Source organism: Bos javanicus, chromosome 6, assembly GCF_032452875.1.
Source record: "Bos javanicus breed banteng chromosome 6, ARS-OSU_banteng_1.0, whole genome shotgun sequence".
Lineage (NCBI taxonomy): Eukaryota > Metazoa > Chordata > Mammalia > Artiodactyla > Bovidae > Bos > Bos javanicus.
The window spans coordinates 70,488,496-70,504,929 of record NC_083873.1 but is presented as its reverse complement, the minus strand read 5'-3'; the positions used below and the strand labels follow the sequence as shown (position 1 = coordinate 70,504,929).

Here is a 16,434-nt window from a genome sequence, read left to right as displayed (position 1 = left end):
ACGTCTTTGGAGGCCTCCAGCCTTTGGTCCCCTGCTGGTGTGGTATGGCAGGCACCTGATCCTCTTTCTGGGAAATGTAGGTGACCCCACAGTAGAGCCAGGAGCAGGTCGTACACTTGAGAAAAGCCCCAGCTAGTGAGGACAGCCCCTGCAGCTCAACCTTTGTACAGAGATGTTGTGGGACGTGGACCACACAGGGCTCAGATGTTCAGGTGTCCACGGCCATCCTCCCACCTTAAACCACCTGCTCCCTTCTCCCCCAGTCCCCGCATGGCACACAGCAGGGACACTCTGAGCTGATCAATACTGCGTTCATTTCACACAAAATAATACCCTAACCCTGAAAGAAAAGGTGCTGTAACAAAGAAATCGTTTGTCGGGGCTTGATAGCACCTCTTTCCCACCTAATACCATAATCCAGCTCCTATTCAACCTCCAGCTCCCCATCTCAGCAATCAATAATAATACATTGTCCCTCAAACTGTTGTTATTTTTAACTTCTATGTCTCTGCTGTTGACTTCAAAGGGCAGCACCCAGCATCTGAGCGCCAGCTACAAGGTCATGTGGTCAGCGAATTGTAGGACAAGGAATTGGTTTTTGTACACATCCTTCCAACCACCAAACCACGAGGTCTTTGTTAAGGTCAAAATTATCATGAAACATTATTGACCCAGTACACAATGAACTCGGGGCGGCAGCTGTTGCAAACACCAGCCACAACTTAAAAGAATAAAAAATAAAAAGATAAGGAACCATTTGTTCTACTCACTGTTCACATAAACATTAAATGTCACGGAAGAATTGACATCAGAATTGGACACGTGAAATGTGTAAGTGCCTCCTTCAGTCCCTTTTAATCTGGTTAGATGAAGTTCATTTACGTATCTACAAAAAAAGAACAACCCATGAGTCACCTGTAGATCACCTACCTCAAAACGTGTGGCTTTTTCAGTTTCCATCTGGAAATCCATGCCTGTTTTGGAAAACTACGTCCCATGTAATTCAGTGTTAACAAAATCCACGTTAACAAATGCAAATACACACATATATTTCATTGAGACAAATGCCTGGTACATGAGAACAGAGTGGGGAAAGGCTTTCTCGCCATAAGGCAACCTCACCCTCATCCTGCGCTGTCCTTATGGCCAGCATCCTTCCCCGCCCTGGTCCTCTGTTCAGCCTCCCTTCTCACCAGTGTCCTGAACTCACTTGCCCTACTTTAACAGCACCTGCCTGGCAAAACCCCAGGCTGGCAGGCATCTCCATCAAGGTGTCTCAAAGCAGACACTTCAGGGCCATGCAGCAAGGTCAATACCATGGTCCTCACCTTCATTCTGACAACACCAGCATCTCCTGGTTCTCCTCCTACCCCTGCCGCTTCTTCCAAGTGTCCCCAGGAGCATGTGCTACCGGGGCTTCTGTTTTACACCAAGGTTATCACAGGTGGCTGTGTTCAGCACCACCATCAGGGAGTTACTGACATGGGCTCCAGTGTGGACAGAGCACTCTGGGTGGCCCTAGACCCCCAAGGGCCACAATCAACTCTGCACTGGGGTGGCTTGTTCAGTCTCCTGTCACACTGCATACATTCCCTGGGCATTCACGCTCCTCTGAACTACTTACTGTTGCTTACAACTTTCAAATCCTGACCTCTAGTCCAGACCTCCCTGTCCTACGCCTCTTTCCTCTCCAGGCCATTGTTCATGGCCCCCAGTCCAAAGCACCCCTAGGACGGGGGTGCTCACCCCCGTCACCGGCTCACCGGCATCCTGTTTACCTCCTTTCGCCCTCCCTACCCTACTTCCCCAACTTTCTGCCAGGTCTCTCTCTTCTTAATGAAGCCCTTGCCTGTGAATCCCACTCTCAGGAGCTGCATCCAGGGAACCTGACCTACAAAACATCCTACCTGAGTATCTCCACTCAAGATCCCACAGGCAAGTTCAAATTCAACAAACCCCAAACTCAGGTCACTCTCCCTCCCCCTGGAATGGTATCACCTCTTATCATCCAATCTGGCTGCCCCAGCCAGACTCCTCCCTCTTCCCTGCCCCTTCAGTCACCGAGTCCTTTAAGGAGGAAGCCTGGACAGCACCCAATCCATCCTCCTCCCTCCAACCCTTAGACTTTGGTCCAGGACAGTATCCACTCTCACCCATATTTTTACAACAGCCAAGAGCTCCCAACTAGGGGGAAAAAAACCACCAATTGTAACTAGGCACCAACCTCTTATAAGCCATTGGCTCTTGATGAGATTACTTAACTCAATGAAGTCTCAAATTCCTCTTCTATAGAAAGGAGGGAAGTAAGCATGCCTCCTCATAGCATTTGTGAGGACTAAATTTATTGAGTTAATGTACATAAGGGAATGAGAACAGCGTATGGCCAGAAACAAGCACATACAACTTATCTGAGAATCGAATGAGAAGTCTGATGTAAAAGAAACTTGGGTTCATTGCTTGGCCCAAAGATGCTTAACGATTCTTAGTTTCCTTCTAGCTTTAAAAATGTAACTAAAGGCACTAACATGCCTCTTTCTCTGAAAAGAATTATTTACTGTGGCCCTAGTATATGCTAGTCATTGCTCTGAACTATCTTCAGAACTCCAGGACAGGACTCTCCTCTAATTTACAAATGAGACAACTGAGGCATGGACTTTTCTGTGTGTTCTAAACACACAGCAAAATGAAATGATGAAGACTCAGGGAGCAGCCCCAAACTTCCTTCTGTATCAGCTGTCTTCTCATACATTGATGGTTACATAAATAGGATGAGGTAGCAGTTAAGAATCCACCTAGACTGCAGGAGATGGGATTTCAATCCCTGGGTCAGGAAGACCCTCTGGAGAAGGGAATGGCAACCCACTCCATTATTCTTGCCGGGGAAATCCCATGGCCAGAGGAACCTGGTGGGGCTCAAGCCCATCGGGTCAAAAAAAAAAAGTGGGACATGAGTTAGTGACCAAACAACAAGTGCAGGGGAAAGGTAGAACTGCATAATTGCCAGTAAAAGGCCCTTTTCTTACCTGATATTACTTTCATTTTCAGACTTAGGATAATCGTCCCACTTATCAGTGGAGGTTCTGTTCATATATATCCATTGTCGGTGTACAGGTTTGGGATATGCCTCATATTCAACAACCAGATCCACATTCTCTCCATCATTTACAAATACTGTTGTATTCATCATAGGGAAGATATTAATGAATCCTTTATCTAACCACAGCAGAATGAAACGGAAAGAAACTGTTACCTGCAAAAATCTTAACAAATAACACAGCTTCATTTTTGGGTTATAAAGGTAACTGCCTGATTTCCAGTATTAACTGGTAGTGCCAAGTAAGCTGGTAAAGAATCCGCCTGCAATGCAGGAGACCCTGGTTCGATTCCTGGGTTGGAGAGATCCCCTAGGGAAGGGATAGGCTACCCACCCCAGTATTCTTGGGCTTCCCTGGTGGCTCAGATGGTAAAGAATCTGCCAGCAATGCGGGAGACCTGGGTTCGATCCCTGAGTTGGGAAGATCCCCTGGAGAAAGAAATGGCAACCCACTCCAATATTCTTGCCTGGAGAATCCAATGGAGAGAGGAGCCTGGCAGGGTACATACAGTCCATGGGATCACAAAGAGTTGGACAAGACTGAAGTGACCTAGCACACACTTAGCATGCCAAGTAGGAATTTTAACTAGCCATTTTACATTTTGTTTTGCTCTTGGAGAATCACAGTCATAAATGAGAAAGGACACACATTGGAAATGTTTATTCTTTTATTTTTATCTCTTAAGCAACTCTGTTAAAGATCTATCACCATGGGATAAGTCTTTTAGACCTACTAGTCCTGATGCATATTATGCTAAAAATTATTTGGACTAAGTAGCCTATTCCTAGACCCAATATAATTGTATATGTGATAAGAAGATGTCATAAATCAAGGAGGGGAAGATAGCCCCAATATTCAATAAAAATATTGCATTTTAACAATTAAGCCATATTTTTAACTAAACAACAAAACTGACTTCTATTAAACTTTGACCAAGCTGGGGGTGGGGGTGGGGGCAGTTTTCTAGGCTTTTTAGAAACAATAAAAAAAATAAAACTTATAAAAGACAAATCTGAATACATAAATGTTTTCAAATGTCTACATATAGAAAAATTAATTAAGGTAATAGGAAAAAGAAGACATGAAAATATACAAGGAAAAATAAACTAGTAATTTAAATAGGGGATCCCTTTTCACATATTAAAGACAGCAAAACTTCAATAGAGCTGTTAAAAATAATGTATATCCATTCTATGGAAAACTAGCAAAGCTAATTTGAAATAAACTTAATAACTTTGCAAGTGTAATTAAAATAGCATGCTGAATTACACATTTTAATTTGGCAGAACTCCTTTAGAAAGCATTTATAGATAAAAAATTATCTATTTTTCAGTTTAATCCAGAGAACTCTTCTTAGTGAGGTAGATAGCTACATGCAAAATAGAAGTGCTATTTACCCTAGTCATAATAATCTTAAAAATGAGAAAAGGGAGAACTGGTTAAGTAAATAAAGCAGCCCTTAGAAATGGTTATATAATAATACAATGAAGAGCTTGAAAAAGACCATAATAAAATAATTGCCAATATTATATTTATAACCTTTTATGAAATGTTTACTATGTGCCAAGAACTGCATTAAGTTCTTTAGCATATTCTATTTAATAATTATGACAAATATTTAATCTTACAGCAATACTGAAAGTGAACCTTGTAACCCCTGATTTATAGATGAGAAAAGAAACCAAGTCCTGGAAAGCCATATAGCTGGCTACCCAAAGGCAGAGACTAAACGTAATGTACACAGTGAGAGGCCAAGGCTGGCTTCTTACTGTAGCATACCCTAGAGTCTCCACATACTTTAAGTGAGAAAGAAAACCTAAGATTACATGTATAATTAAAATCCTGTTGCAGTTGGAGAAGACTCTTCAGAGTCCCTTGGACTGCAAGGAGATGATTTTCCAGGCAATAGTACTAGAGTGGATTGCCATTTCTTCTCCAGGGGATCTTCCCAACCCAGAGATCGAACCTGGGTCTCCCGCATTGTAAACAGACACTTTACTGTCTGAGCCACAAGGGAAGTCCATAAACCATATACCAAACCCTAAAAATGGTTATAGCAAGTTATTGGAATTATGAAGGAGTTTTAATCTTATTGTTTTATTTCTTTTTCAAAATTGAAGATGGAATTATAACATTTAAGACTGTCATCCACTATCTCTGGTACTATTTAAATATATTTACACCCCAGGCTTCCCTAGTGTCTCTGTCGGTAAAGAATCCACCTGCAATGCAGGAGACACAGGTTTAATCCCTGGGTGGGGAAGATTTCCTAGAGAAGGAAATGGTAACCCATTCCAGTATTCTTGCCTGGAAAACCCCATGGATAAAGGAACTTGGTGGGCTACAGTCCATGAGGTTGCAGAAGTTGGACACAACTTACAGACTAAACCACCACCACTTACTGAGTAGATATCCTCCAGAGAGTATCTAACATGCAATTGGTACCCCACATGAGGTTGCCATTAGAATATTTACTATATAGTTTCCTACAGATTCAGAATAAAAAAAAAAATGGAACCCAACTGTCATCAATGGAAAAACATTTTTCAGGTGAAATTTTAAAAAACATCCAAATGAAATCAAGTTGGAAACCAACAGCTTGTTCTAATACCTGAATCATAAATGATGCCCCTCTGTCATTCTTTAAGCTAACTTAAGTTAGTTTTGAATAAATAAGTTTTATCTGAAAGCTACATTAAATTTTCAGGTACTCAAGGTCATAAATTCAAAGATAAAACACAATGCAAAATATAGAAATATTACAGGCAATATTATTTGCACTGATTTCTGTCACAATCATCATGAATAAAACACTGGTTCCTCCGGAGTTTTCTACAGTCTAGTCTGGTCAATATAGTTTTATGTCCTATAATAGAACAGAGTTTCAAATTCATGAAGTGTAAGAATTATTAGAATCAAAAAATCCTATCTGGCTTGTTATAAAGGATGGTTTAAGAAACTGATGAGACATTAACAGTTAATCAAGTACAAACACTATATCAGGCACATCTATAAAATCTGTTGCTTTTCTCCCTTCTACAGCCTTGGGAGTTAGAGGTTGTGTGTCTCGTAAGAGAAAATAGAGGCAGAGTTAAAGTGGGGTGCATTTGAAATTTAAGTGGTAGAGCCCCAACTCAAAACTAGGTAGGGGTCATCCTAAAGTCTTGTGCTGCGCACCACTCCACTCTGTGTCCAAATTCTACTCCCAGCCCCTAAAGATCACTTTTCTCTGTCTCTTCCTGCTCTTGTCCCATCCCAACCCTCTCCCGAAACAGTACAGATTCAGATTACATGGACCCAAGTCTTTCCAGTTATACAGTTATATTCTTGGAAATTGATGAGTGGATTTTAAAAATCTGATTACATACAACAATATGCTCAAAACATCCTTACTAATTGCTTTCTGGAGCTGAAGCTGATATATCAGCATGCTCCCTAATCAACTTAGCAAATTAGCACTTATGGAGTTTAATATTTTAAAAGCATAGCCTTTTATTCAAATTAATAAATGGTTCACAATCATGTTTAGGGACAGAATAGTACCCTTTCTCTGGGCTAGCTCTGTAATTGCAAATAAAGCGTCTTTTTCACGTTCATTTTGGTGAGACACTTTCAATTACAACATGAGCAGAAACAACTAACTCATATGAGATAATTGTGGGATAAATTGCAAACCTCTAACACTGCTACATAAATTATTGAAGAAATATGGGGGGAAAGAGAGAAATGAAAACAAATATATAATTTTATTATTGATAAAATTACGAGGAAGAATTTCACCACCCTACAAGTACTTAATCAAAATCAAGCAATGAGAATACGGTGGCATCCAAAAAAAAAAAAAAAACCCAAGAAAGTAGATTAAATGCAAACAATACTGAGAGCCCAAAGAGTGTAAAAGAAATAATTTTAAAATTACTATACTTTCCAGTAACTCAAAAACATCATGTACTTTACCACAGTTTACTCTCATTAAGTAGATGCTTGGGAAATAAGTATTTAGTAAGATTGCTAGATCAGGGAAAACTAAACCAGTTGTGTATACCAGTTATGATATAGGTTAGGGTACAGGTTAACATGTTTGTTTATGCTCTGTAGAAACAAGAAGCCATGCCCAGTGAGCTGCCTTCCTGAAGGTTTATGTTATAGCCTATAGGGTCAGAGGACAGGGTAAGGTGAGGGGCATACTGAGAAGGAAAAGTCAGTTCAGCCCTTTCTGCTGCCAAGTGACTACAGCCCAAGAACTGTAAAACAATAAACCAAAAGGCCAAAGGACCTCACCAAAAGATCCAGAGAAATACATTAAGGTCTAAGCATACGTCTTTCTCCAAAGAAAAAAGTCTCCATCCATTTCCAAACTCAGGTCATTCAGCAAGGAGTAAAATTCTGGGGAAAGCTCAATCTACATTTGTTGGGGTAGGGGGGTTAAGCAGAGAATGACATGTTCAAACACCTTCACAGTTACAGCTTTTCCACTTGCCTCTATTAAATGGGTAGAATTTGCTTTTGTGCTCTGGTTGGAAGATCATTTTTTTTCCACGTATTCATTCATTCAGTGATACTAAAATCCCTAAAGAATCTGTTAACATTCCATTAATGTAAAAAGGAAACTATCAGGTAATTTCTTCATTCACTATGCCAAGTAATTTACCCATTCCCAGAGATATTTACCTACTACTTCTAAGGTTGTTGTGACATTTGCTGATCCAAAAGTGTTATTGGCATAACACATGAACACACCGGAATCATTCACTCTTGCTGAGCTGATAGTCAACCTTTCCTGACGGAGATAACTGAAGTCACCCTGATGCCAGCTATTCTTCTTCGTCTGTGCTTTAGTCTGCTGCTCTCAGAAGGGGAGGGGAAGAAAGAAATCAAAGATTACCATACAATTTATATTCAGGATCTTTCCTAGATAAATTAAAAATAGCAGCAATTAACTTCTCCATATTAGCATTCATTATACACTACTTAAGTAAGAATAATAAAACATCACGACAAGTCTGTCATTGGAACACTTCATATTACAGGATTATATTGAAAGATAGTCATTATTAATGATTGGGAAAAAACATGAAAATTCATTTCTTAATAATCACAGCATACATAATTCCAAATTCTCTGCAGTGCTCAACATTTTTTTTTAAACAGTGCCAAATTTTAAAAGCTAGTATATAAGAAATACTACAGGATACTGATATTTTACAAGTCAGCATACCTGCATCCTATCAATATTTCCTGTTTTATATACATATTTATGTATTTTCTATTCTATAGCCCAGTGATTGAAAGAAAACACATCACCACTAACAATCATGTTCTATTTTATTAACATTTATATTATTTTCATTAATAAAAATAAATTTACAATGTCTAAGATTAACTTGAAAATTCATCCTATTGTTCTTATCCAGCAGAATGTTGGCAACTATTAAAGAGCATTCAGAAGTACACAAGACATGTAAGACCAAACCCCAAATTATTTACACATGAGCTGAAGAAAAAAGGTTGTGCATTTACCCTTGTGATATCACCATCCTACTGCTCATATCTGTCTGCACATAAGACATGGAGAGAGTTCTTGTATGGAAACCTCATGGGGAAAAAGCCATAATATAAACTACAACCATCTCTGAAAAAATGAAATGGAATAGCATAGAGTTTTCTGCATCTTCCAATTTTTTTTTTTTTTTTACATGAACACATTCCTATTACAATGGGGAGGGGTAGGAGGGAGAGGGGAAACAACTAAAAAAACCCAAAACAACAGCGGATCTTGACATGGAACAAGATCAAGGGTGACTCCCTGTACAGGCTGTGGTGGACCTATTAGCATTAGACCATTTTGACAGTACTCTAAAGCAGAACAATCCTTCTGGAAAGCAACTAGGAAGCATGTTCTGAGCCCTGATCAACTCCAGCAAATTTATCTCAAAGAAGCAACTCAACAGGAAACAAAAGCTTCAAGATATTTGCTGAAGTGAAAAACTGGAGATGACCTAATGTGTACCAGGTATCAAAAAGACTATGAATACACGAAAATTAAAAATGCTTATTTTATGTAAAAAATGTAAAATGAGTATACCTTAAGACAGTAACCATGTGTTCATACATATGCATGGGGACAGAGAGAAAAGAAACATGGAAAAAAATGTGGGCAATATAGCATTTATAAGGACTAACCACACGAGACTGCAAGCGCTTGAAATGCAAACTGAAAGGTGTTGTAAATATAAAATATGTCCCAGACTTTAAAGACTTAATATGAAAGAAAGTAGTATAAAATAACCCATTAATAATTTTAATTACATGATGAAATATTTTGGATACATTGGACTAAATACATTAAAACTGATTTTACTTTGTTTTAGTGTCATGTGCCTACTAGAAAATTTTAAATTACATAGGAGGCTCACATTCTATTTTTATTGCACAGTGCTGCTAATGTACAGTGGCAGAATTATAGCTATTTCTCTTTTTTCTCATGTTATTATATTTTTAGAAATTTTTTTTACACTAAAATAAGCACACATAAAAGCTGACTGCCAAAGCTAAATGTTTTGAAATAAAAAGAAGAGAAACCTGTTTGGTTAACTAACTGTGAGATCTTGGCCAAGTCAAGGATGCCACTATGGTCTCAGATTTTATTTCCAAAAATGAATAAAAGTCTTTAAAGGCCTGTCTAGTCTGGAGCACTGTGTCGACTTGAAGATACTCCCTTCTAAGAGATTCTTCTAATAATTGGCAGAAATCTAACATTTTTGCTGCCTAACAGCAATTGTTAAGAGACGAAGGGGAAATGACATTTTTCTCTGGCCTCTCCTAGTCCATCATGTTACAGACTTCTCCTCTGTAAAGGCAGAGAGACAATGGACAGATCACATACTATATTCCACATTTACCGAATCTTCCCTCTAGTTCCTGCAAGAGCCCAGGAGTCCATTGTTAGGGAGCTAAACAGGACAATGAATACACTGGTGTTAGAAGGAATAGTTTGTCGATAATTGATACAATATCAACATCCAAACCCGGAGGCCATAATTTAGGATACTATCAGAGATCATGATTAAAAGCAGTAAAAATATGAGAGTTTATAAGCCTTAGAAAAGCTAACCAAGATTTACAGTGTTGAATAAACTCCAAGATCCTCTTACATTTTAAAACAAACAATTGAAAAAACTCTCCAACACTCAATTCACCCTAAATTTCATTGTGAGTTAAACTTATTCTAAATGATTCAAATCAAATTCTACAGATTTTTAAAATAATTTGATAGTGCTATAATAGCACTAAGTATTCCAAATTAAGCCAAAGGAAAATCAGTAAAAGATTCATGGATGAACTCTGGCATTCAGCCATGAGCCCCATCTGCAAGTCACACGTTACACAGTGTTTGCACGTGATTTGGTTTTCCTTAACCCTTGGAGGTACGCACTGGGATTTCCCCAAAGAGCTCCCAACACTGCAGCCTTATCTACCAGCGCCAGTGGATTAATTGGGAATGGCAAGCAGGGCTCCTGGGAAAAAATGGTTCAGAACAAAACTGCCTGGGGCAATTTATTTCTCATCTCAGAAAGGCTAATTTTCAAGTTATACAGAGGCTCAGCTATACACAGTCTAAACTGTTCTCTCATCTGAAATCAAGGATCATAGAAAGGCAATTAATATGGGATTGTGTTCTGTAGGGTTAGTCAAAAATCCGTATGTAAGCTATTGTTTTTATTAGGTTATATGATATGAAAATTAGGACTTCTTTCTCGGAGACATTGGTTCCATTCTCCTAGTCCATGGCAGACTTCACTTAGCAAGGTATCATCCATCACAGGTCTGCAGGAACACCATCATAATGCTTTGCATTATGGTAATCGCCATGGTTACTTATTTAGCATAGGATTCTCTAAACAGGCATAAAATTGCCAATTCAGAGCATGAGGAGGAAGAAGAGGAAGAGGAGGAGGAAAAGACAGTATTTTCTTCCTTCCAATGTAATATATATGTGTGTACTGAAGAAAAACTACTATGATAGCAAATTAGCAAGATGGCCAAGATTATGCAAACAGAAATTATTGAAAACTCAGTCAATGGGAATCTTAAAAGCAAAACTCTAGGGAAACTGGACATTTCAAAGTCCTTGCTATTAATGTGAGTGAATTCAAAGGGAAAAAAACCCTTCAAATATAACTAGTCAAAATTTATTAAGATATGCCTAACACAGTATCTGACATACAGTAGACATTCAATATGCATTTGTCAAATGAATGATAACCTAAACATGTCCAAATGCTTCATATTGAAGATAACCATTTTATTAATAGCAACTGAAACAAATAGAAAACCATTAGCAATCTGATCTCAGGTAAGCAGTCTCAAAGGAGGAAATCAGACCCATATACAAAGAAATCCATTTCTCAAATGGACAGGCCTTTTCATGGGGAAGGGAAGGGCTTCCTGGTTAATATCTAAGATCACGTTTCTTAATATGGAAGGGGAAAATGGCAACTTTTCACAGTACTTTAAATAATCTGGCCTGAATAGTTTCCATAATAGCTTTATAAAAATTAAGGTAGCTATTCACTGAACTGTTAATTTTTAAAAATATTTTCCCCGCTAAAGTCATTCAGAGAAACAGTATAGAGTAATAACAAGTCTGAAGTTTTCGATTTTCTCAAAATAAATGTACAAAATGACATTTGTTTGTTACTCATAATGAATGTACACGTCTGCATATGGTGCTATGCAATGGGGAAATACGCATCTCAACACACTCCAGACAGTTCCACCTCTGACAGACACACCAGCTGAGCCATCCTCAGGATGATTAATAGACTCTCTCAGAATTTGAAAAAGAATGCATATATATGTACTACTGAATCACTTTGCCGTATAGCAGAAATTAACACAACATGGTAAATCAACTAGACGTCAATAAAATACATTTCTTAAAAAATAACACTTTAAAGAAAAGCCTTCAAACCTCCCACACAGCATGATACATTGAGGAAAACGGAGCAGACAATCCACTCACCTGGCTGTTTTCCTTTATCCACATAGAGTCCACGGAACTAGACACGTCTTTAATCAAGCATGTCACTGCAAATTCCTCTCCTTCCCTGAGAAGATAGCTGGTTTTGGACACAGACACAACTGGCACAGCTTTGATGGCTAGAATAAAATGAAAAGTGGCCCTCAAACAACTGGTTGCACTGTAACTTAACTTCTTAACTTACCATTTTTCCTAAGCCATGCCCAGCTCACTCTGTGGTCTTTTAAGCAAAATATAAAGTATGGCACTAACCAATCTGTATTACTTGTGTACCTGAAGACATCAGGAATTAAACTATGCGTCCCCCAAGTAAATTAATTAATATAGAGTGAAAAAGAGAGAATGTCTACTTTGAGATGATAATAATCCTGAACAAAGCTAGGTAGAAACCCTAGCATAGTGAAGCTGCCTTTATCTTTACTTCACGTGATGGTTTCATAAGGATGTGACCAACAACTAATTACATCCTTTTAACCAAACAGGCAACTTTCCCATGTACTGTAAAATTAATATCTTGATTATTTCTTAATAACAGGTTTTAAACAATCAAACTTTCCTTAACTCCAAAGAGAATCCTTTTCAAAAGCCTTAACGATAACTACTCAATAGCTAAATGCCCACTGGTATTGAGTTAGATATTCTCTGAAATACAAAATTCTAGGTATCCACCAGCTACCAAAATATTCTACCTCATGTCAAATTCATAACAAGGTCCATTGTTAGCTGGTACTTTCCTTCTCAGATTGTGAACAGTCTAAGAAGGCATTAAAATTAAATATTTAAGGAGGAAGTCAATTCACAGATCAATAGTAAATCAAGGAGTGAATAATCTGTATGCTAATCTTTTCAAACAGTGTAAGGCTTCCCAATAAGTTTTCCTTGAAAAGAACACTGTGCATTTATGAAACTTTGGGATGTCCTGATGTCAGTAGGTTTAATGACTGTCCCCAGGACCATCTAATTGCTCATCCCTGGTAGACCCACCCAGCTGGAGGCGGGTCTTGGGCCAGTCATGTAGTATGAGGACTGTGAAATAAAGAATTTACAAGCAGCTGGCATTATTTTGAGGCTGGGAGAACCGATCAGAGCAGCTGCCTGAGTGACCAACATACTAAGATGGACCAGCGAGAAGAGAAGTCTTAAATCAATGGATGCTCCGACACCCAGCAGAAAGCAAACAAGGGCCAGTACCTGCCCGCACTTTCAGAGTGAATTTCTTCGACAGCATGGACTTGCCCCTCTGATTCGCTGAGCAGTGCAGACAGAGCCGATGGTACTCGCGCTTCACATTTCTGATTGTGATACCTGCCTTGGGGTCGGCCACAAACGTCAAATCCTTGGGGAGAGGTTTCCCCTCACACCCCGTAAGAGAGTAATTGGTCACCTCGGGGTCTGTCAGGGGACAGCGAACCAGCGTGTCGTTTTCTTCTTTCCCGTACAAGGGAAGGTCAATCAGGAAAAGCTTCTCGGGGTCTATGGCATAACCGACAATCAGTATTTCAAACAGCACATATATAAAATGACAATGAAAACATTTTATAAAGATCTAAGACGTTGCCTTTCAGGGACTTCCCTTGTAACCCTGTGGTCAAATGCTTCCACTGCAGGGGGCACAGGTTTGATCCCTGGTTAGGGAATTAAGGTTCTGCATGCTGTGTGGCTTGGCCAAAAAATTAAAGAAAAATAAAATGCTCTCTCACAGCAAAAATCCCCAGTAGCCCAAATGGCTGCCGACTTTATTCTTTGCAAATGAAAGTAGAATTTATCTGAACTATACTAATAAGGAAAAGGTGGCACTTAAACCATATGTCAGGCACTAAGATTGGACCATTACACATTCACCTTTCTCATTTAATCCTAAAAACACCCATCATGGATGCATGCTGATGTATGGCAAAACCAATACAATATTGTAAAGTAAAAAAGAATAGAAAATAAATAAATAAATAAATTGCAATGATCTAAAAAAAAAAGAAAAACACCTATCATGTGATGGGCACTATCATTATCACCATTTTATAGATAAATCGAAGTCTCAAAACTAGCAACTCTCCTTAAGTGATGTGGCCCAGAAATGGCTAGAAAGAACTCAAACTCGGGTCTGACTGATACCACAATCTGAGCTCTTAAAACTCTGGGAATATTTTACTATAATATTTATAAATATAAATATTATAAATTTTTAATTTTTATTTTAAATTTTATTTTTAAATTATGAATATTTAAACATATAAATGTTTTATAATATTTATGAACATAAATATTTGTAATATTTATTATAATATTTGCTTTTTTTCTAAAATGTATAACACTGCAAAGAACATAGGCCACGAATAGGCAGGCTGATGACATCTAGTAGTGTGGGGAAAAGTGTTCTCCACTAACCCAAGTGACCTTCTTTCCAGAGTTCACAGTCTCCAGGATCCTCCAGCTTCTGAAAAGAGTCTAGAAAACTATCAGGGGGCCACACAGTACAAATAACACGTGGTCTGTGCTCTATTCATATTCCTTGAAAGATATGTATAAATAGAATTTCTGGAAATCAAATAAATTGATATGCACAAGGGAAGCTTATGAGGTTCAGAAATGCTGTGGCAAATACATGATTGTCCAAACCAGGACACCTGGACATGAAAGAGGTACAATTAGCAATTATGCTGGGATGCCTGGCATGGACTGGGAAAGCCTTAGGCCAACTGGGACCTCTATACACACCTCATTCTGTACACACAATATGCTGCCACCTCTATACTGTGTAACAATCATACAGACACATGGTTGAGCCAACGGATTACACTTAAAAAGTTTTTTCATCTTTTGGCCACACTGTGCAGCATGCGGGATCTTAGTTCTCCAACCTGGGATCGAACCCGTGCCCCCTACAGTGGAAGTGTGGAATATTAACCACTGGACCACCAGGGAAGTCCCTAAAATGTTTTTTAAAATGTCCTTTCTACATGCAAATTGAGTGCGCCACAAAAATCAATAAAATAATTGAAATCCACTTATCATATAATTTTGACCAATTTTCAAAGAGTTTTCTTAAACGAATTATGCACCTCCCAGCCTAACTAATGTATTCCGCAAATAAATTACCTCATAATGGCTGAAATATAGTTCGAGGCTATCATTGGTTATTTTCCCACTTATTCTTTCTCAGTCATTTGAGCTATAGCTCCCACAACAATGCCCCGATTTCCTTCACTGCCATAAGACAAACTATACAGGCATCTAAACATCTTAAACCGGTAATAATTAAACACAGTTCCAAGTTATTGAGGATGACTTCCCCTATCAAGAAAACCTGAGCGCTCTGTCAGACTGATTTGGCTAATGCAGCAGTTTCCCTATTTATTCAGACGTCTACCCATCCTATTAATAAGCAGAATGACACTTCATTACCACCTGGAAATTACAGAGTACCTTCTTGAATGTCAAAGAACAGAACACGGGTGGCTCAACAATTATGGAAACATACCCAGAGGCTAGCTGTGGTTTGTGAACGTGTATTTCTTTTCAGCTATCCACCCAGGAAAAGATAAAGTAAGGAGAGGCAGTTTCAGTTTCATGGCAACCTTCTCACAGCAAACAGGAGAGTCAATTTTACTAACCTTCCATAGAGCTAGAATGTGCATTAATTCTGTCTCCCTGAAAACAATTATATAAGGAGGACAGAGCAGGTGATCTTATCCAAGTGTTGCTGTGAGGAACTGTAACTCCAGAGGTTGCTCAGATCCACAATCTAGGACAAATTTATTGGATCTTCTTCCACAATACCATAGATGAGGTTGCAATGACAACCTCAGTCCAGGTACAAATCCAGGACGAGAACTGAAACTATTTCTCCTCCTATAATTTTGATATGTCTCTTAAGCTTTAAGTATTCTAGTTTTTACACCAACAAAAAGACCCCTCCCCTATCCCTTCCCCTGGCCCCACCAGGAAACCTTCTTCTGACAAGCTTATTAAAAGCACAAACACAGATGAATCACTGCATTCATCACAGGAAATGAGGTACAGAAATCCAACCATCACATTTTCCTTTTATTTCTCAGAGGTCACAATTTTTTAAATGAATAAACTGACTACTATTAAGAACCCAGGAAGGACAGAGGGTGCTTAACCAACTGAATTGTTTCTGGAATTTACTGTCTAAATGTGGATCAATTCATTTGAAGCTTTGGTCTGTTTGGGGCCTTTAGAGGCCTTTAGTTCCCTGAAGTGTTTTTACTAAGTGGGAATATCTAGGATCTCAAGGCATTAAAATGCTGTCTTCCCAAAGGGCCTAATTTATTC

General features: G+C 38.6%; 1 protein-coding gene across 2 annotated transcripts in view; it reads right to left on the bottom strand.

Moving 5' to 3' along the window:
- Window positions 1-16,434, bottom strand: part of KIT (KIT proto-oncogene, receptor tyrosine kinase) — an 87,436-nt gene that overhangs the window by 31,912 nt on the left and 39,090 nt on the right. For both annotated transcript variants that reach the window (XM_061420190.1, XM_061420189.1), the window contains exons 3-7: window positions 13,330-13,611; window positions 12,121-12,257; window positions 7,767-7,938; window positions 3,024-3,213; window positions 771-886 (exon numbers count right to left, since the gene is read on the bottom strand). In XM_061420190.1, the coding sequence (XP_061276174.1) occupies window positions 771-886; window positions 3,024-3,213; window positions 7,767-7,938; window positions 12,121-12,257; window positions 13,330-13,611 (897 nt within the window). The remainder of the gene's footprint in view (window positions 1-770; window positions 887-3,023; window positions 3,214-7,766; window positions 7,939-12,120; window positions 12,258-13,329; window positions 13,612-16,434) is intronic.